This window comes from Chiloscyllium plagiosum, chromosome 48 (genome assembly GCF_004010195.1).
Source record: "Chiloscyllium plagiosum isolate BGI_BamShark_2017 chromosome 48, ASM401019v2, whole genome shotgun sequence".
NCBI lineage: Eukaryota > Metazoa > Chordata > Chondrichthyes > Orectolobiformes > Hemiscylliidae > Chiloscyllium > Chiloscyllium plagiosum.
The window spans coordinates 1,812,115-1,834,742 of record NC_057757.1 but is presented as its reverse complement, the minus strand read 5'-3'; the positions used below and the strand labels follow the sequence as shown (position 1 = coordinate 1,834,742).

Sequence of the window (22,628 nt, the reverse complement as noted above, 5' to 3'; positions counted from 1 at the left end):
TGCGCCGACCCGCGACACAATGGGGGGGGGGGGGCGACGTGATGGCGTCACGGGGCGGGTTTGGCGGTCGTTCCCCAGAAGGTGGCAGCACTTTCTCTGCTTCTGAGGCCCCTTCTGGTGCTGCAGGTGTGTCCTTACCTGTGGAGCAGGTGACCCATCACAAAACAGGCTGATTTGAAAACAAAAGCACTCTGACCTCCTGACAGTTCAAAGGGCAGGCAATTATAATTAATACAGAGACCAATGATGACCGTGAAACCATTTCCTTTGGTTTACTGTTGTCGCATGTACCATTGTACAGTGAAAAGTTTTGTTTTGCATGCAGCGCAGGCAGATCACAACAAACAAGGTCATATAGAACATAAATTGTTTGGATAGAGTGAGACAGGCAAGGTCATGGGTGCACAGGAGGTGCACGAAAGCAAGATCGTTAGATTTGAAATTGGAGTGGTCCTTTCATCGACAACAGCAGGGAAAAAGCCATTTTTGAAGCTGTGCGTCTCAGCTTCTGTATCTTTTGTCTAACGGAAGAGAGTATTACCAGGTTGGGAGGAGTCATTGATGATGTTGGCTGCCTTTGGGGGTATCCTGAGGTAGGGAAAGATACAATAACCCTTGTCTTTTTAAAAATCTAACCAGAAATGAAAATCAGAGAAACCCTTTCTCACAAGGCATAGTACATACAGAGGAGGGATGGCAGTTTGATTTGTTTCGTATTGCTAAGATACGACAACTCCAGTCATTTGTATCTCAAATGCCTGCCAGTATTTGTAATGTACTGTTTAAAAGGTAAAGTCACTTTAGTCCGACCAGACCAAAGGTCTGCTGTCTCATTAAAGATAGGGTCACCACACCTCAGGCGAGGACAATGTTGAGAAGGTGAGTCCTTCATGGTAACCTCATTAAGTGCAGGAATTGAACCCATGCTGTTGACGAACTCTGCATTGTATGTCAGCCATCCTGCTAACCAAAACAAACACACAAACAAACCACATACACACACTCTCACTCTCACTCTCTCTCTCTGTCCCCAATGTACAATTTAAGACCTTTGGAAAATCTGGCCAAATTCAAATGGACAACAAATTCAATTATTCTAAATCACGAGGAATCACAAGAAGTATATTAATAAGTTTTGAGAAGATTTGTAGCTCAGGTTGAGGTTCTGGGTGTAAGTTTGCTCACTGAGCTGGAAGGTTCATTTTCAGATGTTTTGTCACCATACGAGGTAACATCATCAGTAAAGCTGGAGGCTCATGGATGATATTACCTAATATGGTGACAACACATCTGGAAATGAACCTTCTAGCTCAGCGAGCAAGCCTACATCCATAGAATAAATATAGAATCACCAGAAGTAGCCAAGCGATGTTACTGACACCAACAGCTCTCTCTGCTATCTTTATGACAGCATAGAATGTAGAACACTGTTAATTGCCCAATAAACCTGAAATTAACTGGTTTATTTCAAACACATACAACCAACAGCTGTTAGACTGAGCAGTTACACTAGCCTGCACCCTCTTTACTGAACTGTCCTTCGTGAGGTTTCAAATGAAGACAGCCAGCACTGTGATGGTGGCCAGCTTCTGGCTGGGAGTTTCATTGAAGGCTGAAGCCTGTATGTTCTGTGCTTTTCCACACAAAAGAGTAAGAGACAGATTCGAGAAGCTGTGTGGGGAGTACAAGGCACTGACAGAGACTACAAACTGCACAAAGTACACAGATGCAGACCTGAATAAATTTCTATTTGGTGAGGTGACCTATTACAGAATAGAATCATTGTGTGATGCAGTTCACCAACAGCTATTTGGCAGCAGTTTTGAATGCCAGTCCAGTTAGTTCCACTTTTGTGTCCTTTCCACATATCCCTTCAACTATTTTTTCTCCTTCCTGTGTTTCTTCTTCTCCTTTGAAAACTACTATTTGGTCTGTATCCACCACCCGATCAGGCCTGAAACTTTAACACTGCTTCCTCCTTGCAATTAAAACATTCGCTGTCTTGCTTCTGTCATCCCTGCCCTATTTCTTATACATTTATTTTTATTTGTTAGAATCACCACTGCCTTATTTTTAGGAAAGACTGTTTGCAATTGGCTAAATCAGACAAATAGAGGTACTTTAAATCAAGATCATTATTGTTACCTCTAAGTATTATCAGATTTCCAGTTGTGGAAACATTAATTAGCAAGTATTTACAGTACAGGAACAGACCATTCATTTGTTGAGGTCTCTCCTCAATCAGAGAAACCTGTCCATGAGCAATGAGAAGGCACAGGAAGGCATTTGGTTCCTAAGTCTTCCTATAAAATGGGGGGGGGGGGGAAGATTATGTTTGAGTTCTCTGTAATGGTAATGGAAAGGAAGTAGTTTGAGTGCAGTAGAATTCTGTCCAGTGGAAAAGAATAAGAAGGGGCTTCACTGAGATTCTGTGGGATGGAATTTTGATTTGATTTACTGCTGTCCATGTACCGAGATGCAGTGAAAAATATCATATTGCTGCTAACCAGACAAACACATAACTACATCCGGGTAATAGAGCACAGTGCAGAATATAGTGTTACAGCTGTAAAGACCGTGCAGAGAAAGATCAACTCTAATATATAAGAGATCAATTTTATTCAATAATGGTAAAAATATGATACTGCTATTTTTCTACCCAGATGAAGTGTTGGTTGATATGATCTCAGAAAAGGTCCACCGTGTTCTACGAGTGATAGGTAGGCAGGATTATTCTTCTACCTGTATACTATACTATAGATGCTAGTCTTGAGAATGACCATCACAATCTCTGCATGTGCATCTGTCTCCACAGAGATCAACCAGACCCTAACAGACTTGCCTATCTTTTGGAACTGGCTCTATGAAGTAAAGCTTCCAAAATTGACCCAAGAGGGTGAGAAGACATTTGTTGTTCATACTTTTAAAATAATTGTTGCCGTCCAGAAGACAGATCCTCACTCAAACATCAAACATGAGCAACACTCAGTTGGCAAAAGTGGATGGTAGGCACCCACATTCATCAGAGACAACTGTCAACACTAGATGTTCATCTAACAGTGAGAGCTGTTGCTCCATTATGTGGCTGTTTGGAGTTATGCTAATTTCTCTCACCTTCTGCCTCAGAGACAGTGCTCTGGATAATAACTCTCCCACTACTGGATATTAATAGAGTTGACTGTGGCGTAACTGTGGGTCGTCTCTGTGTCAGAAAATTGTTGGTTCAAATCATGTTGTAGAAACCTGATCACAAAGTCTAGCATTGTACTCCTACTGTAGTACAGAGAGAGTGTGCCACACTGTTGGAAGTGTCATTTTTAAGTGGAAAAGTTTAACAAAGGCCCCTCCTGTGCTCTCTCAGGTGGATGTAAAGAGATACTCTTAAAGAGCAGACATGTTATCGCTGGCATCCTGAAAAATATTTATCCCTTAGCCAGCACCACCAAAAATAGATTATCTCATCATCTTATCCCATTGGTATTTATAGGAGTTTGCTGCAAAGCATTCTGGGACATCCCAAGATTGAGAAAGACACTCTATCATTGCAAATCTATGAAAACTCTTGAGCAAACCACAGGAGAATCTCATTGTTTTTTCAGATGAAAAATTAGGTCAGACATTTTCTACTTGTTTTCTGTATGGTTTTGTGGCAGCATCAGACTTGCTGTCAGTCAGGCCAGGTCAGAAAGCTATTGGTGAATCCAAAGCTCTGTAACCTGTATCCTGACTTGCTGGTCACTCATCATGCCTGTACTTGCTAACCCAGTCCAATAGCTCGTCCATATCTCTCCATGGCTTCGCTCCTCCCTGTGCTGTGACATCTGTATCTCCTTACTTCCACCCTCTCATATATCACGTTACCTTTACTCTTCCATTGGTAGCTGTGCCTGTAGTGCTCTAACACCGAAGGTTTCTCCTTCAACATCTTTGCCTATTCCTCCTTTAAAGTGCCTCTTAAAGCCTATTTATTTGCCCAGGATTTTAGTCTCGTGACCCAATATTTGCCCATGTAAATTTTGTTCTGATAACAATGCTGTTGTCTTGGGGCATTTCAATGCATTAAAGGTGTGATAGAAGTGCTACTTCTTGGTAATTGATTAAACTCTTCTTTTTTTCTCTGCAGCCATGTGTGCCCCCAAATGCAGTGAGTATAGCCTACAGCCTCCTTAAAATTAGGGTTAGGGTACAGCAAGCTATCAGATCTGGGATGGACAGCCTGGAATTCAAAGCCCCACTATGGAAATATCACCAAAATGCACTCCATTGGAAATTCAGTGTGTGTAATCATGTCTTGAGTCTCACAGATCAGGAAGTCTCCTTGGCTTAATCCCGAACCTGTTCAGAGCATCTTAGAGAGAGAGAGATAATATGGAGGTGCGGGTGTTGGACGGGGTTGGACAAATTCAGAAGTCACACAACACCAGCTTATAGTCCAAAAGGTTTATTTGAAATCACAAGCTTTCGGAGCACTGTTGTTTCACCTTTTGGACAATAATCTGGTGTCATGTGACTTCAGGACAGACAGAGAGAGACTTTGACCCCTTGGCTCCTATAGAGTGGAAACCATTGAATCCCAGCAGTGTGGAAGCATCTATTTGGCCTATCAAGTCCACACCAACCGTCCAAAGAGCATCCCATTCCAGATCGACACCCCCTAACCTATCCCTGTAATCCCGCATTTCCCATGGCCAGACCACATAGCCTGCACATCTTTGGAGGGAAACCAGAGCACTTGGAGGAAACCTACACAGTCACGGGGAGAATGCGCAAACTCCATGCAGACAGTTGCCCAAGGGTGGAATTGAACTTGGGACCCTGGTGCTGTGAGGCAGCAGTGCTAGCCACTGTGCCACCCTGGAAATAGAAGCTTCACCTGCTGGTGAAAGCTAACACTTGTCAAAATGCCTCACCTTCCTATTTAAACAGAAAGCTGAACGGTGTAAATATGTGAAATGTTAGAGTAATCAGGTTGGCCAACCTTCTAGCGCTGCTTATATAGTTCTGTGGTCTCCAGGAATTAAGGGCTAATCTCTTGAACACTGATGTGGGCAAGAAAAGCTGAGTTGGAATAAAAGAAGCCTAAAAAAAAGTTGCAGCACATTTTCTTCATGTTGCTTCACTAAGCCTCAGAATACATCTAAGCAGAACTGGAACCTCAGTGGGAAGCATTTTATCATGGAACATCAGTGGAGAGAGAGAGATAAGAGGGGGAAAGAGTTCGCCAAGAGTTGCAGGGTGGTAGGAGAAAGAGGAAGGTGAATGAGTGGCAGTTTTAGCCAGGTTGGAATCCCATGACATCAGATGGAAATTGAACTCAAGCCCCAACAGAAGATAACATCAGCTACTGGGGTTTGAAATGCCCCCCCCCCCAACTAATCTAACAGTTATTTCCCCTTCACCAATGTCTCCTGACCTGCTCTGCACTTTCCTGTTGCTTGAACAATCAAGGCGGGCGGGTGGAGGCGGGGGGGGGGGAGGTGGGAAAGGTGTCTAGCAACTCATCGTTGGAATATCCCGGAATGGCTTCTGGTTGTTGCTGAACTGGTCCTGCTCTCCTTGTCTGTCCAGGGGACTCCACGACTGTTATAAACTGCACCACGTGCCTGGAGGTGGAGGTCAACTGCTGGAGTCTGAAGACCTGCTGGCCTAGTGAGTAAAGCCTCTCACCACCATCACACCACCCTCAATGTTGAACGAGACGCAGGGCCACAATGTCTCCAAACACTGAGGGCCTGAGTTTTCAGGGACAGTCAGAAGGATATGGGGCAACTTCATTTCAGTCAACTTTCACAGGGGCCCACCCAATGAATGGACAGGGTCAGGGCCTTCTGGGAGTGAGGGGAGGCCTGTGTGAATGTACCTTTATTGGAGGAGGGAGGCCTGTGGAATAATTGAGAGCTGATGCAGATTGGGAGGCTTGAGAAGACACTCCTTGGATGGATAGGTAGTGAAGTTGAAGGGGAGACCATTCTGAGCACGGATCGTAAAGGGGACATGAAACCTGACACAGTAGATGCTCAAGGGCTAGAAGATTATCCACTGAGCCGCAAAGAAACCGAAACTCACCTTCCAGCCCAATGTCCAACTCCCAACAGGTATTCTTACCTCTACCTCCCCACTTCCCTCTCAAATCCCTCCTGTATTTGTAACTGTTAATCCAGGGACCCAGATAATGCCTGGGCACCTGGGTTCAAATCCCACCACGGTAAATGGTGGAATTTGAATTCAATAGAAGATCTGGAATTAAGAGTCTAATGATGACCATGAATCCACAAATCCATGAACCCACCTGGTTTACTAATCTCCTTAAGTGAAGGAAACTAGCATCATTATGTGGTTTGACCTATATGTGACCCCACACCCATAGCAATGTGCTTAACTCTTGAACTGCGCTCTGGGCAATTAGGGGTAGGCAATAAATGCTGGCCTAGCCAGCAATACCCTCATCCTGTGAATAAATAAAATAGAACACCACCACCACTAACCCCTGAGAAACCACCAAGCTCATGATCTGGTCTTGTGTTGCCATTGTACATTGGGAGAATGGAAGGACAGCAGTGGGATAGGATGGGGTTTTAGGGCAGCAAGTAGGATAATAATTTGGGCTGCAGCTGCCCAACACTCTATAGGGTGGGTGCCACATCTCGCTCAGCTGGACAGTTCAGTGCTCATCACCGGGATCAAACTGACCAAAGTAACAAGTCCCTTTTCTCATGGCTGTGGGGAGGGTGTGACATGGGAACAGAGGGATGAATAGCATAGCTCTCTGAAAGAGCTTTCACTTGCATGATGGGCTGAATAGCCTCCGTCTACATTGCAAGATTCTAACGTTTCACCTTGATCTTCCAACAGACAGGCTAGATCTGAAAGAATCCATTTATCTGATAGTTGGCCTATCAACCGGCTCGATATTGATTGGTTGCATAACGCTCATTTTCGAGTAAGTTAATGAGAGATTACGACCAAATTGCCTGTAACTTAAAGCAACAAAACAGGCCGTTCTAGTCCATATAGTCTGTGCTAACGTTAATGCTTCAAACAAGCCTCCTGTCACCCCCCCCCCCCACTCTTCAATTCCCTCTAACAGAACCTTCTATTCATTTCTCCTCGAAGTGTTTATCAAGCTTCCCAGTAAATGTGATTAACAGCCTTTGTAACATGTCTTTCTCTCTACTATACGCTGTAACCTCTCTAGTCCAGAATGCTTGGGATTGAGCTATTTCCAAATTTTGGAGTTTTCTCGGTTATAAAATGAAATCAGAATGCCTAACCACAAATACATGTACCAGTAAACGCTGCAGATATAAGACACTTATTGGAAGCACAAACATTACAAAACAGTAATAAAAATAGTTTTACTTATCCAAGCATCTTAACTGTTTCTACACCCAAAGCACTGTCCTAAAATTGTGCCATGAGTCTTTGCAGCCTGCAACATGTATTTCCCGATAGCTGGAGTTTCTGAACCATGTATTTCCAGAGTGGAAAGGTTACAGCATTTGTAACCATTGTTCAGTTTAAACCTGACACAAATGAGCAAGGGAAGAAGTTGGTAATATTAAAATAAATTCTCTGTCAAGCAGCCTGCCTGATGGTGACTCAAACTGGCCAAACAAATGGGACAGTTCTAGGCTCAGTCCCCACCGTCTGCTGAGCTGCCTGATCCTGGTTGGAATGTTATAAAAATAAACAGCTTTCAGGACACTTATCTCATTCTTAAAGTGTTCTCCTCTGCCCCCCCCCCCCCACCCCCACCCCAAGCAGTGGCCTCACTCTTCCCCGGCAGGATCCTCTGCCCCCCCCCCCGCACCCCCACCCCAAGCAGTGGCCTCACTCTTCCCCGGCAGGACATTGGTTAGGCCACTTTTGGAATACTGCGTTCAGTTCTGGTCTCCCTGCTGTAGGAAAGATGTGAAACTTAAAAAGGTGCAGAAAAGATTTACAAGGATGTTTCCAGGGTAGGACTGCTATTTTCCCTGGAGTCTCCGAGGCTGTGAGGTGACCGTTTAGAAGTTTATAAAATCAAGAGGGGCGTGGATAGAGTGAATACTGCCTTGATTTCAGTGGCAGTCCTGTACATGTTACTTTTGGAATTCATCTTTACTGACCAGGGCTATAATGAAGTCAGGTGAAATCATAGCTCTGGTGGGAGTCAAACTGAGCATCAGTGAGCACTCTATTTCCTTTCAAAGTGCTGCTTGATAGCACTGTCAATGACCCATTCCATTGCTTTACTAACGATAGGGAGTAAATTGATATGGCAGTAATTGGCTGGGCTGGATTTGCCCCTGCTTTTCACCTGAGTAACCTTCCACATGATGTCTATGTTGTAGTTGTACTGGATTGGCTTGGCTAGGTCTGCAGATAGTTCTGAAGGACAAGTCTTCAGTACCATAGCTGGAATGTGTCAGGGTCCATAGCCTTTGTAATATCCACACATCAGCTGTTTCTCAACATCACATTCAACCAAACTGATTGAAGACTGGTGCCTGCGATGCTTGGGACCATCGCATGGGGCCAAGATGGATTATAAATGCATCAGTGTTGTCTTTTGATTTTATGTGCTGGGCTCCTCTGTCATTGCTGGTGAAGGGAATGGATTTGGGATGGGGTCAATTACAACAACCTTTCCCCCTCCTCCCGTTAATTGTTAATTGACCACCACCATTCACAATTGAATGTGACACCATTAACCTACCTTGCAGCTCCAGCTTTTTCTAGAATTAAATTTTCATGCTTCACTGTGGTGGGATGCAAATTCATGTGTCCAGAACATTAGGTTGGGCCTCTGGATCACTGATAAAGTAACATTAACATTACCATTATACCACTCAGTGCACATGTGCCTCTAGCTTTACAACGGGATTACAATTGACAAAAGATGCTTCATTAGCTGTAAGGGACTGTTGGTTTTTTAAGATCATGCAAGGTGCTATGGGAAAACAAGTTTTTCCGATGAAAGTTCATCAACCTAAAACGTTCACTGTTTTTTTCTCTCTCTCTCCCCACAGTTGCTGCCTCACTGGCAGTTTCCATAATTTCATGTTTTTGTTTCGCAGTTTAAGAATCCAGTGCGTTTCTCTTCCTTTCCACAAAAAATGTCCAAAATTTTGTGAAATCTTTCCCAACAGATCAAGGAAGTTCCGAGCTGAGGCAGACCATCAGTTTGAGTAGAGGACGGAGTTTAGAGAATGCACACCTCAGAATCAAATTGTAATGTGAACATGAAGCCTACAGACAGGTTCCGATGCTGCCTTGTTGTATAAATCCAAATTAACCTTCGTTAAATCAAGCTGTATATTCAAAGAAAAGTTAGTCCTACTTGAAAACCGATTCAATTGTCGTTGCTTTTAATTTATTCACATTACTGTAAAGAACATGTGCTCGAGAACTGCTGTTGCTTAATAATGTACTTCTGCTGATCTTTACCGACCATAACCTCCAAACTCCACAATAAATGAAATGATACGACATGTTTGTTGGTCGTGTTTTACTTGTGATATGTGACTACTCAGAGGAGATGGCGAAAGTGAGGACTGCAGATGCTGGAGATTACAGTCGAGAGTGTGGTGCTGAAAAAGCACAGCGGGTCAGGCAGCATCCGAGGAGCATGGAGAATCGACGTTTCGGGCAAAAACCCTTCATCAGAGGAGATGGGTGTGGAGTGTAAGTGTCATGGCTCATATTATCCGAGGGAGATTGGAGAGAGAATTAGGCTGGATAAGGGAGAAAAATATTGTGTTTTTATAGTACCTTGAATTATCTCAGGATGTCCCAAAGTGCATCATGACTCAACAAATTATTTTTGAACTGTTGTAATTTAGAAAACACAACAGCCAATTTGGGTCAGATTGAAGAGAAACTCTTTGTTTTGCCACATCTTGGCTCCACTATTCCAATAGACTTCTGCCTGGTTTCCACCTTCCACCCTCTGTAAAACTTCAGCTCATCCAAAACTTGGCTGCCTTATCCTAACTCACACCTAGTCGCGTTCCCCCTTTCGCTTGCTAGTTTGGCGTTTTTCAAACACGTCCACTCGTCCCTTTCCCCATCACGCACAAGCCTCCAGAGATCTCTGCTGACGTCCTGTTCTGATCTATTATCCTACCTCGATTTTCACTGCACCATCATTGACAGCCTTGCCTTTAGCTGCCAAGGTCTTAAGGAATTTCCTTCTCAAACTGTTTGTTTCTGTGTGTACAGAGGAACCTCGGTTATCCGAAGGACACGGGAGGGGAGTATTTTGTTCGGTTAATTGAATACCGGATAATCGAATGCCAGATGACCTTGCAATCTTGTTGGGATAATCCGAAATTTGGTTAATTGAATGCCAGATAATTGAGGTTCCTTTGTATGTCTCTCTCTCTCCTTTTTAGAATGCTGTTTGACCAAACATCTGGTCACACACTCTAATATCTCCTCATGTGGCTTGGTGAACGATAAACTAAATAATACAACTTTAAAGAATACAGCGACAGAGGGAATCATAGATTCCCTACTGTCTGGAAGCAGGCCATTCAGCCCGTTGAGTCCACACTGACCCACCCTTTCCCTGTAACCCTGCACATCCCACAGCCAATCCACCCAGCCCTTACACCCCATGCCAGGGGAGGGAGGGTACCTGAGTCTGCGTGGACTGCCACTCTCACTTCACAACAAGATTTCAGCCCATCGTGTCTACCCCCCTCCTATTAAATGTCCTATGTCCTGCCACCCTGGCTTCCTTCAGGATTTGCCTGTGAAAGGCCCCTCACTGAATCCCCTTCCCAATGTAGACTGCTCGTCCCTGATACCCTTCCATGGCCCCACACAAGGGGGTGGCCATGGGCACCCTGATGGGTCCCAATACATCTGCCTCTTTGTTGGGTATATCGAGCAGTGCCTCTTCAGTGCCTACACAGGCACTGTGCCCCGACTCTTCCTCCGTCACATTGATGATTGCATCAGTGTAGCATCCTGCACCCAGGCTAACATGGAGCAGTTCACCAACTTCACCTACAACGACCACCCCACCCTTAAATTCATTTGGTCCATCTTGGACACCTCCCTCCCCTTTCTTGACTTCACTATTTCTATCTCCAATGACAGTCTCCAGGCGGATGTTACTACAAACCTACGGACTCTCATAACTACCTGGACTACACCTCCTCCCACCCAGTATCCTACAAGAACTCCATCTATTCTCTCAATTCCATTCTACTCGCGAGTATCCCAGATGTCCACCTATTTTGAACAATGTGCTTGTCCCCCCTTCTGTCATCCAGAGAGCCCTCCGCTGCACCACCTCCATTGCCTACTCCACTGCTCTAAACCACCCCTTACCAACACAATAAAGACAGAGACCACCTGGTCCTCACCTACCACCCAACCAGGCTCCGCATCCAACACATCATCCTGAAACACTTCTGCCAACTTCAACAAGACCCCACCACCAATACCATCTTCCCCTCCCCAACCCTCTCTGCCTTCCGCAAAGACCGTTCCCTTCGACAGTTCTTGGCTTGTGCCACTCTCCCCACCGACCCCCTACCCCACCCACAAACCCACAGGTACCTTCACCTGGAACCAGGATAAATCTTTTAGTTTTATTTGCCATGTTTTGGGTATCCTTGTGAAACCAGGCATCAAATATTCATTGTGCAAAGACTCCCACAAAAGCATACTGGCAAAATTTAATGCTACTTGTGACAGAGAATTTCCTAAAAGTGTAAAGTTCCACTGAGAAATATGAAGTGGCAGTGGTGGTTTGGGGGGAAGCTGCAATCCCCACTGCAGCCACAAGGCAGGGCTAGAGGCTGGCGATCAATATGAGGCTGAATGGCCTCCCCAGGCTGAGCCACAGGCGCCCTCTGCTGCTCATCAGAAAACCTGCAATTCCCATCCCTGCAACAATTGGATTCTCTCCCGAACACATTTCTAGGCACTGTCTTCCAGGACACAACTACTCAATGCATGACAAGATACATTTATTCCCCCAAGGTGCATTTTCCTCGCTTGCAGATTTTGTAAAATCTGTGCCTATCCTCCACAATATCACAATCTATCATCTGTCTCAATGCCACTTTTCCCATGTGTGTTTCAGCTTAACTTCAGACGACTAGGTGCAAAAATCAAAGCTGACACCTCAGTGCTGCAGTGTCATGAGTGCCAAGGTCCTGATGGATAGTCAAGATAAGAGATGTGTAATAATGTGGTGACCCATATCTGTCCCTCTGTCAGCATCATTAAATAGCATATAATTTGTCCATGATCCTATTATTTTCTAGGATGTAAATAGGATGTCGTGTTACCAGCATAGTACCAGTGACTCCATGCCAGGAATACTGCACTGGCTGTAATGTGTTCTGGAATGTCCTGAGGTCGGGAAAAGTGTTATGTGTTCAATTCTTGTCTTTGTGGTATCAGAAAGGTGTTGTTAAACTTGAAAGGGTGCAGAGAAGATTTACAAGGATGTTACCGGGGTTGGAGGGTCTGAGCTATAGGGGCAGCACGGTGGCTCAGTTGTCAGCAGCACTGCTGCCTCACAGCCATAGGGTTCGATTCCAGCCTCGGGTGGGCTGTCTGTATGGAGTTTGCACATTCTCTCCATGTCTGCGTGGGTTTCTGCCGGCTGCTCTGATTTCCTCCCACAGGCAGACAAAGAGTAAATTCTACTCTTCCAGCTTCACTACTCTTCCTGGGACACTTAGGCCTGCTGTCGCTCTGACAGATAGAGTTACTGTGGTGGGCAGGGTTAACTCACCAGCTGCCAATCCCAGAAACTTCCAGAGATCTAGCCAACAGCTGGGACTCAATCGAGAGGATGGGTGAAACCCTTCCCAGAAACCCAAAAATAGCCCCTCGCAAGCAGAGCAGCACACTCGTGCGAAGGACTGGAAAAGACCACTATGGCCCTAACACTTCTCCTGATCCTCTGCTTGGTGCTTGAAGGTAAGACTCACTGTCAATCAGTTAAAATAAAAGGAAACCCGAAGGCTTAAGGTGAACTAGCTTACTTATGTGTTATTCTCACTGGTCTTAATCAACATTGGAAATGAGATTTTCAGGTCCGTTTCCAGGTGGATTTTATAATTTGTATATTTGAAGCTTTTAATCTGAAGTATGCCTGAAACAGAAATGAAAATGCCATGATTATGCACAGATTGGTTGCTGGTAGGTTTTGTGACTTCGCTGCTAAGGTATGCTTGTCTTGCCTACCAGCAGTGTTAGGAGAGAGAGAAAATCAGAAATAGTGTCTAAAATTGACTAGAAAAATAAGAAAGACTTTGCGGTGTACGGAGACGGTGAAATGTGGCTTTGTAAACAAAGTGCTCTACAGTCAGAAAGCCACTTTTGAAATGTAACCCATGGTTCTAAATCAGACAACCAATTTGCGCACAGCAAGATCCCACATACAAAAATGTGAAAATACATTCTGCTTAGTAATGAAGGTTTGACTTAGAAACGATCACAGTTAGAAACAATGAGGCAGACAAAAACTCACGCTTTTGCCTGTTTTCCATTGATTTTTTTTTCTTGAATCAGGTTGTTAGTTGAAGACTATAGGTTAGGGACCCCATGCTGCATCGACATTGGCTGACCGCGTGGCTCTGTATGATATGATGCACTCTGTGTGGTATGATCTGCCTTAGGTAGCATGCAAAACTATTCACTGTACCTCAGTACATGTGACAACAATGAATCAAACTCAAATGTTTCACTTAAAAATTATGCCCTTGCCTTGGCTCCAGACAGAGGAAGAACTCTCCTGAAGAGTCCCAAGTATTATGAACATAAATATAGATCCTTCCTGACATTGCCTGTGAATGGGCCAGCTCCAGTTTTAAGATTATATCCCTGAGTATGGATGCAATTAGGAGTTGCTCTATCGATGAATCTGCGTTTCGGATAAAATATTTGTAAGAGTGGGTCTTCAAAAATGAAGGGCCCTCTGAGTGTTTACTATCTCATTATTTTTTAATCAATCTGCTCAGACAAGCTCTGACATACGTCTGGGGCAGATGAGTCTTGAACCTGAACCTTCTAGCCCAGAGATACAGGCAAGATCACTGTGACTTAGCATCCAAGGAGACAGATTTTCTGTGCAGTAAATGAATTCTTGAATTGAGTTGGCCCTCCAGCTGTCATCCTCAAACCTGTCTCAATGCCAATGTAAGGCAGGCACCATCATAAACACTCCAAAGTTTGCCTGGAGGAGTGACTTTAAAATTCAAAAGCAGCCTTGAGTCTTGTTTTCCAGCCTGTGAGGGCAAGTTCAGTCCTTGGGACTTTACTAGATCAGATTGCTAAATAATTGGAATTAGCAAATGACACTAGGTTCACTCAAGTAGCTTCTGGTGTTACTATTGGACCACAGTTTTATCATCCATTAATCTGTAATATACAAGCAAAACACTGCAACTGCTGGAAATGTGACCTAAACTAATTTCTAATTAACATACAGCTCGATCAAATGAAGAGGAGAAACTGCTGAATGTATTGTTCGACAACTATGATGCGAGAATTCGACCAGCCAGGTTTTATGGGGATGTCATTGATGTGACTCTGAAACTTACATTAACCAATCTCATCTCATTGGTAAGGAAACTCTTAAAAGTATCAACATTGTCAGTGCCTTTGAATGAATCTAAGAATCCCAGCTCTTTGTATGACCAATGTGAGGTCTCTTCAGTACAGATTTGTCTGCCGTCAACTAATTCAACTCACCTAACTTGTCCAATGTGATTGGCTCAAATCCAATTTGATAATCTATTTTACCCTATCACTTACTAAATGGGATTCAAGTGATATGAAGTGTTGGAATCCCTGACATAAAAGGATGATACACAATGTCCTTGACATTACTAGGAAAACATGAGACCTTGTGAACAGCACAGTGGCTAGCACTGCTGCCTCAGTGCCAGAGGCCCGGTTTCAATTCCACCCTTGGGTGACTGTCTGCGTGGAGTTTGTACATTCTCCCCATATCCTGCCCGGGTTTCCTGTAGGTGCTCCAGCCTCTTCCTGCAGTCAAAAGAATATGCAGGCTAGGTGGATTGGCCATGCTAAATGACCCATTATGTGCAGGCTAGGTGGGTTATCCATGGGAAATGCTGGGTTACTCAGATGGGGTAGGCCGCTGCTTAGAGAGTGAACTTGAGGGGCCAAATGACTTGCTTTCATACTGTAGGGATTCTATGTACTCAGTTTCCAACTTTGCAAACATTAGATGTTCTACCAAATAGTAACACACACAGTGACATCTGCTTTTTTTTTAAAATTCCTAAACAGAAAGAAAAAGAGGAAACACTTACCACAAATGTATGGATTGAAATTGTAAGTATTACTTTGACCAGATCTGTGGCAGTAACAATGTAGAAAGTACTGACTGTGCCTATTGTTAATCTTGGAGGAACAGAGATTCAGGTGAGAATCAGAAGTGAGACCATTTTTCAAGCTGGGCATTTCAATGACACTCACTGAGGGTCAAGTTCCAGTCTATAATGCGCACAGATTGTCCAGCAGGAAGGCTGGATAAACACGGTTTTACATTTCCCTTTCTTTTAAAAAAAACAGCAATGGACAGATTATCGATTATCTTGGAACAGTTCTGATTATGCAGGTATTGAGCTGGTCAGAATCCCTTCCCGGATGGTCTGGCTGCCGGAAATTGTCCTTGAAAACAAGTAGGTGTTTCCAATCTGCAGTCAATTCCTCTGCGTCGTTCATTTGCAGCTGTCTGATTCTATCAGAACGATGTCACATTTTGTAATGTCCTGACTGTTGATTCTTCTTTCTCTCCCTCTCTGTAGCATTGACGGTGGTTTTGAAATTGCTTACTATGCTAATGTTCTAGTCTCCAATGACGGCAGTATCTATTGGCTGCCACCTGCAATATACCGGAGTGCCTGTGCAATAGCTGTGACATATTTTCCATTCGACTGGCAAAACTGTTCCCTTGTCTTCAGGTAAGATTCAGATTCCAAGTATAGAGGAAGCACTTCATTTCTCCAGTACATACCACAGACAGAACTCCTCTTCCAAACCCATTCCCGTCCAAGCTGCTCCTGGAACATGGGTCCTGATATTTAATGGGGAAGAGCCCATGATCGCAGATGTGCCATTTAGTGGGCGGCACGGTGGCACAGTGGTTAGCACTGCTGCCTCACAGCGCCAGAGACCCGGGTTCGATTCCCGCCTCAGGCGACTGACTGTGTGGAGTTTGCACGTTCTCCCTGTGTCTGTGTGGGTTTCCTCCGGATGCTCCGGTTTCCTCCCACAGTCCAAAGATGTGCAGGTCAGGTGAATTGGCCATGCTAAATTGCCCGTAGTGTTAGGTAAGGGGTAAATATAGAGGTATGGGTGGGTTGCGCTTCGGCGGGGCGGTGTGGACTTGTTGGGCCGAAGGGCCTGTTTCCACACTGTAAGTAATCTAATCTAATCTAATCTAATCTAATCCTGCTTCCATGTCTCAGTTTAAAGCAGGTCCGCTTTCGAGGCATCTGTTGTTTTATTTGGAGCGGGTTCCCAGCCCAGAAACCAGTCTGATTGATACGCTTGACTCCCTGTCGGCTGGATGGGTTGATGGGTCCTGAACCTGTGCAGAGGTGGTGTTGAGGCAGTGCGGTGCAACCTCAGATCTGGTTCAGGATAAAGATAGGCTTGGTGGTTTGGAAAAGGGCATTCCTTTTCTTAAACGAAAGTCATTCAGGAATGTGGGCATTGCTGCCTTTGACAGTAATTATTGCAGGTCTCTAATTATCCTCGAGAGGGTGAGGTCTGGAACTGGTACAATCCTGGGCTGTTGGACAAACAGTTAAGGAATTCCAGGATTTTGACTCCATGATAGTGAAGGAATATTGATATAATTACAAGCTAAGGTGGTGTGCAGCTTAGCTGTGAACTTGCTGGTGGAAGTGTTCCCATGCATCTGCTTGTCCTTTTATGTGACAAATTTGTAGGTTTGGAAGATGCAGTTTAAAGAGCCGTGGGGAGTTGTTGCTATGCATCTTGTGGTGTTGGAGATACCAGCCAAGTGGAGATTCTTACTGACCTGTGCCTTGCAGACAGTGAACAGGCACTGGAGAGACTGACAAGATGTTCTGAAACACTGTTCATATAAATGTCTTCAATTACATGTAACTGAATACAGCTGCTAGATCACTGGATGAGAAACATGGTTAGACCACACTTAGAAAACTGTGATATCAAAATTCTGGAGAGGAGGCAATAAAGATTTACAAAGATGATGTAGGATTACATGAGCCAGGGAAGGGTGAACAGGATAGGTTCATTCTCCATTTGAGGAAAGAACATGGAGGCTTGAAAATACAGATCTTTAAAATTTGGAAGGCCGTGATACAGTACACACAGTGTTTATATTTGTTGAGAAAAGCAAAGCTGGAGATCATCGTTAAAAGATAGTCAACGTGATACCATTTAGGAACGTCAGAAGAAAAACATTTTACCCAGACAGTAATAAGAATTCACCACAATGGTGTGTTGCTTGGATGAATAATACAGATACGTATAAGGGGAAGCTGGATAAACACATGTGAGAGAAGGAATACCAGTTTTGTTGACAGGAAGTTATTTAGGGAGGACTTGCTGATAGTGCTGGACAGGTTTGTCCCACTGAAGCAAGGTAAGGACAGTAGGATTAAGAAATCTTGGGTGACAAGGCATGTGGAGCATCCAGTCAAGAGGAAGAAGGAAGCTTACTTAATGTTGAGGAGGCAAGGATCAGACAGGGCTCTAGAGGGTTACAAAGTAGCCAGGAAGGAACTGAAGAATGAACTTAGGAGAGCTAGAAAAAACTTTAGCAGGTAGGATTCAGGGAAACCCTCAGGCATTCTACACTTATGTGAGGAACAAGAGGATGGCCAGAGTGAGGGTAGGGCTGATCAGGGAAGGTAGATGGAGGAAGTAGGGGAGGACCTAAATGAATACTTTGCTTCAGTATTCACTACTGAGAGACATCGTCGTGATCTCCTGGTCACTGCGAAGTCTCCTCCAAGGATGCCCACCTTGAAGATGTTTTCCTTCTCCCTCCACAAGGATATCTCTCAGACCCCTTCCCCTTCCACATTCCTGGTGAAGGGCTTATGCCTGAAACGTCGATTCTCCTGCTCCTCGGATGCTGCCTGACCTGCTGTGCTTTTCCAGCAACACACTTTTTCAAATTGGAGGGATATGAGCCAAATGCTGGCAAATGGGACAAATTTCATTTGGATATCTGGTTGGCATGGACGGGTTGGACTGAAAGGTCTGTTTCTGTACAGTATGACTCTAAATGTTATATGAATACAAATCATTCTTGATAAATAGCCAATGTCAATGCTGTATGTGCAATATGATTCTGTGGCAGTCCAGAGGAGTCAGAGAGAGATAGGTCACTGGTGATTGAAAGCCTTCCAACATTTTGGATTTGCTATGCACTAATGCAGCTGCCAAAGGAGCGTTCGGCATGAATTTAACTCTTTCCCTCAAATGCCTGCTCTTCTTGTTAACTTATTGCGTTCTTATGAAAACAATATAATTTGTAATACCATAACAACACCTGCCCTGCCCCTCCTCTGAGATTAGTTCAGGGATAGAAATGGGATCTGTCCTAGTCTGTGACTCATCACTGAGCCAGCCACTTGAATACAGAACTAGCTTGAAGGTAGAAGATAGAGGGTGGTGGTGGAGGATTGATTTTCAGACTGGAGGCCTGTGACCAGTGGTGCGCCACAGGATCGGTGCTGAGTCCACTACTTTTCGTCATTTATGTAAACAATTTAGATGTAAACATAGGAGGTTTACAGATGACACCAAAATTGGTGGTGTAGTGGACAGCAAAGAAGTACAATGGGATCTTGATCAGATGGGCCAATGGCAGATGGAGTTTAATATAGATAAATGTGAGGTGCTGCATTTTGGAAAGGCAAATCAGGGCAGTACTTATACACTTAATGGTAAGGTCCTGGGGAGTGTTGCTGAGCAAAGAGACTTTGGAGTGCAGGTTCATAGTTACTTGAAAGTGGAGTCTCAGGTAGATAGGATAGTGAAGAAGGCGTTTGGTATGCTTTCCTTTATTGGTCAGAGTATTGAGTACAGGAGTTGAGAGATCATTTGCAGCTGTGCAGGACATTGGTTAGGCCACTTTTGGAATACTTTGTGCAATTTTGGTCTCCCTGATATAGGGAGGATGTTAGGCGAAAGTGAGGACCGCAGATGCTGGAGATCAGAGTCTAGATCAGAGTGGTGCTGGAAAAGCACAGCAGGTCAGGCAGCATCCAAGGAGCAGGAAAATCGATGTTTCGGAAAAAAACCCTTCATCAGGAATGGGGAAGATGTTGTTAAACTTGAAAGAGTTCAGAAAGGATCTACAAGGATGTTGCCAGGGTTGGAGGGTTTGAGCTGTCAGGAGAGGCTGAATAGGCTGGGGCTGTTGAGGAGCATGAATAGGGTAAATCGATAAGGTATTTTCCTTGGGTTGGGGGAGTCCAAAACTCAAAGGGATAGGTTAAGGGTGAGAGGAGAAAGGTTTAAAAGGGAACTAAGGGGCAACCTTTTCACCCAAAGAGTGGTGCACATACAGAATAAGCTGCCAAAGGAAATGGTGGAGGCTGGTACAATTACAACAGTTAAAAGGCATGTGGATGGGTATATGAACAGGAAAGGTTTAGAGGGAAATGGGCCAAGTCCTGGAAAGTGGGACTAGATTAATTCAAGATATCTGGTCGGCATGGACGAGTTGGACCGAAGGGTCTGTTTTCATGCTGTACATTTCTATTATTATATGACTTCACCCTCCAAACCTACAACCACTACCATTCAGAGGGATACATGGGAACATAAGTTCCCCTCCAAGCCATTAAGCATCTTATCTTGGAAAAATGTTGCTGTTCCTTCAGTGTCACTGGGTAAAAATCCTGAAACATTCTCTGAACAGCTTTGTGGGTCTACCCACAGCAAATGGATTACAGTGGTTCAAGAAGGCAGCTCACTTACCACTTTCTCAATGGCACTTGGGATAGACAATAAAGGCTGTCCCAGCCAGTCACACTCACATTCCACGAGTGAATAAAACTCAAATTGGAACTAAAATGTAGGATAGTAAGGCTTTGATGTTAAACCTGCTAGAACATCAGAAGGAGACAGATTCTCAAGGGATAATCCAGGATATTTTGGATGGTGAATTCTGCATTCACCATCCCTGATGTAATAACTAAACATTTAATTTTACTATCCTGCAAAGGACTCTGTTTTGCCACAGTGGTGTTGTGGTTATGTTATCAGGTGAGTGATCCAGACATTTGGATTTAGAATGCAGAGGATGAGAATTCATTTCCCAACATGAAAATCTGGAAGTAGCTGATCTCAGTGGAAGTGACCATGAAGCTGTGGGATTGATATGAAAATTCATCTTGCCCTTCGCAGAAGGAACTCTGTTGTCCCTGCATGGTGCAACCTACTTTAGGCTCCAGTCTCACACCAACATGGTTCATTCATTACAGCCCTCTGAAATGGCCAAGTAAGCCACATCATCACAAGTAGGATGGGCAATAAATCTCAGACCTGTCAGTGATGCCCACTTAGAGGGAAATGGGCCAAGTCCTGGAAAGTGGGACTAGATTAATTCAAGATATCTGGTCGGCATGGACGAGTTGGACCGAAGGGTCTGTTTTCATGCTGTACATTTCTATTATTATATGACTTCACCCTCCAAACCTACAACCACTACCATTCAGAGGGATACATGGGAACATAAGTTCCCCTCCAAGTACACCATCTGTGTACTTTTGAACTGCAAAGTCTGACTTTCCCAATTGTGCAGAACCTTTGTCTTTATTATCTGCAGGAATGACTGTTACTTGTGGTTTGGGAGGCTGGTGTTTGAGGTCGACATGCTGGCATGATCGGTTCAATATTGAAATGGCCAGAGATGGGGTACAGGATTATTTCTCAACTGTCTTTACGGATGTATGCAAATGAACTAGGGTTATAAGGCTATTGGGAAAGGAGAAAGAAGAAGAAATGGATTGATCAGAAAAATGGTTGAATTCTTTTTTTTCAGGTCCCAAGCATACAATGCCCATGAAATTAACTTGGAGTTATCAACAGATGAGGGAACGCTGATTGAGTGGATCCATATAGATCCTGAAGATTTCACTGGTACTGTTAAATAACTATATGTTTTTAAATTTTAGTCTTTGGGATGCTCGCTCCAATTAGTGTTATCTGTTCACTGCCCTCAAATATTAATTTATTTATTTTGATGTGGGGTGCTGGTGTTGGACTGGGATGCATAAAGTCCGAAGTGAGGTGATACCAGGTGATAGTCCGACAGACTTATTTGAAATCACGAGCTTTCAGCGTGCTCCTTCCTCAGGTGACTTAATTTGTCGAAGGAGCAGTGTTCTGAAAGCTTGTGATTTCAAATAAACCTGTTGGAGTATAACTTGGTGTCATGTGAGGTCTGTATTTATTTTCAGAAAGTGCAGAGTCTGATCTTGAAGGTCCCATGGTCTGATCCTTACATCATCCTGTTTTGGCACTTTCCCCTCCTGTCCATGATCTGTCCAGATATTCTGACCCTTACCATCCTGTGGTCCTCTGCTGTACTTGATTAAATCAGATTTAGTCATTCCACAATCTCCTATCCTGTTTACATAATTCACTCCCAGGTACCTAATGTTTGTTATTTAATTCGCTCTTAGGTATAAGTTAATGCTTGCATAATTCTTTCTGAAGTTCCCATCGCTCTCTGTATACCTCAATATCTGATACTCAGGTTACTCTTCGGAGGGTCGGTGTGGACTTGGTGGGCCGAAGGGCCTGTTGCCACACTATAGAGAATCTAATCTAAAACAAAACTCACTGCCAAGTATCTACTTCCTTTCATCAGAAAACGGGGAGTGGACGATAAAACACAAACCAGCTAAGAAGCACATTAACAGCCAGTTTTCGATGGATGATATTGAGTACCAGGAGATCATTTTCTTCTTGATCATTCAGAGGAAACCACTGTTCTACGTCATCAACATCATCATTCCCTGTGTTCTCATCTCATCGCTGGTAGTTCTGGTCTACTTCCTCCCAGCACAAGGTAAGGAGACAAACTGCCCACGTGGACGTACAGAATTGGTGGGCAGGAAATGAGTGGCTTGAGATTGAAACCTCATAACTGACAGGCCCTCATTCCTACTGGCTGAGTGAGAGTTTCAGGGAAGATTTCAGAATCAAGTTTCAAAATGATGCTTTCCCAGGAGAATAGCCAAATAAAGCTTCTCCCACCTTCTCCCTCTGGCCAGGGGTTGATTGTTCTGGACGATGCTCTATCCCATCATGAAGCAATACCTCCCAGGGAGATTGGAACCCTTCCCCAACAAAATCTGTTGATTCTCGTCTTGTAAGCTGTAACTGTCCAGAAGCATCCACAACCTTTACTGTTTGTGTATGTTCCAATGGTTTCACAGTCATAGAGTCATAGAGATGTACAGCATGGAAACAGACCCTTCGGTCCAACCCGTCCATGCCGACCAGATATCCCAACCCAATCTAGTCCCACCTGCCAGCACCCGGCCCCTATCCCTCCAAACCCTTCCTATTCATATACCCATCCAAATGCCTCTTAAATGTTGCAATTGTACCAGCCTCCACCA

The 22,628-nt window shown here is 44.2% G+C and overlaps 2 protein-coding genes across 7 annotated transcripts in view; both read left to right on the top strand.

Annotated features, from left to right (window-relative positions):
- Position 1: 1 nt before the first annotated feature.
- LOC122544303 (sperm-egg fusion protein TMEM95-like) lies at positions 2-9,467 on the top strand. Of its 5 annotated transcripts, none has more exons than XM_043683442.1 (7): positions 2-126; positions 2,664-2,720; positions 2,816-2,896; positions 4,124-4,144; positions 5,569-5,649; positions 6,853-6,940; positions 9,132-9,467. In XM_043683442.1, exons 1-7 carry the CDS (start codon positions 42-44, stop codon positions 9,172-9,174), a joined length of 456 nt encoding a protein of 151 aa, XP_043539377.1. In that variant the 5' UTR covers positions 2-41; the 3' UTR covers positions 9,175-9,467. The 5 variants fall into 5 exon arrangements, with proteins under 5 accessions (XP_043539377.1, XP_043539374.1, XP_043539376.1 ...); XM_043683439.1 differs by having other exon boundaries at positions 2-168; XM_043683441.1 differs by lacking the exon at positions 4,124-4,144 and having other exon boundaries at positions 2-168.
- A 3,340-nt stretch (positions 9,468-12,807) lies between these two features.
- Positions 12,808-22,628, top strand: part of chrne (cholinergic receptor, nicotinic, epsilon) — a 31,580-nt gene continuing 21,759 nt past the window's right edge. The window contains exons 1-7 of one of the 2 annotated variants that reach the window (XM_043683435.1): positions 12,808-12,930; positions 14,444-14,577; positions 15,271-15,315; positions 15,556-15,665; positions 15,792-15,947; positions 21,041-21,138; positions 21,872-22,072. In XM_043683435.1, the coding sequence (XP_043539370.1) occupies positions 12,888-12,930; positions 14,444-14,577; positions 15,271-15,315; positions 15,556-15,665; positions 15,792-15,947; positions 21,041-21,138; positions 21,872-22,072 (787 nt within the window). In that variant the 5' untranslated portion in view covers positions 12,808-12,887. The remainder of the gene's footprint in view (positions 12,931-14,443; positions 14,578-15,270; positions 15,316-15,555; positions 15,666-15,791; positions 15,948-21,040; positions 21,139-21,871; positions 22,073-22,628) is intronic. The other variant, XM_043683434.1, reaches the window with a different exon arrangement.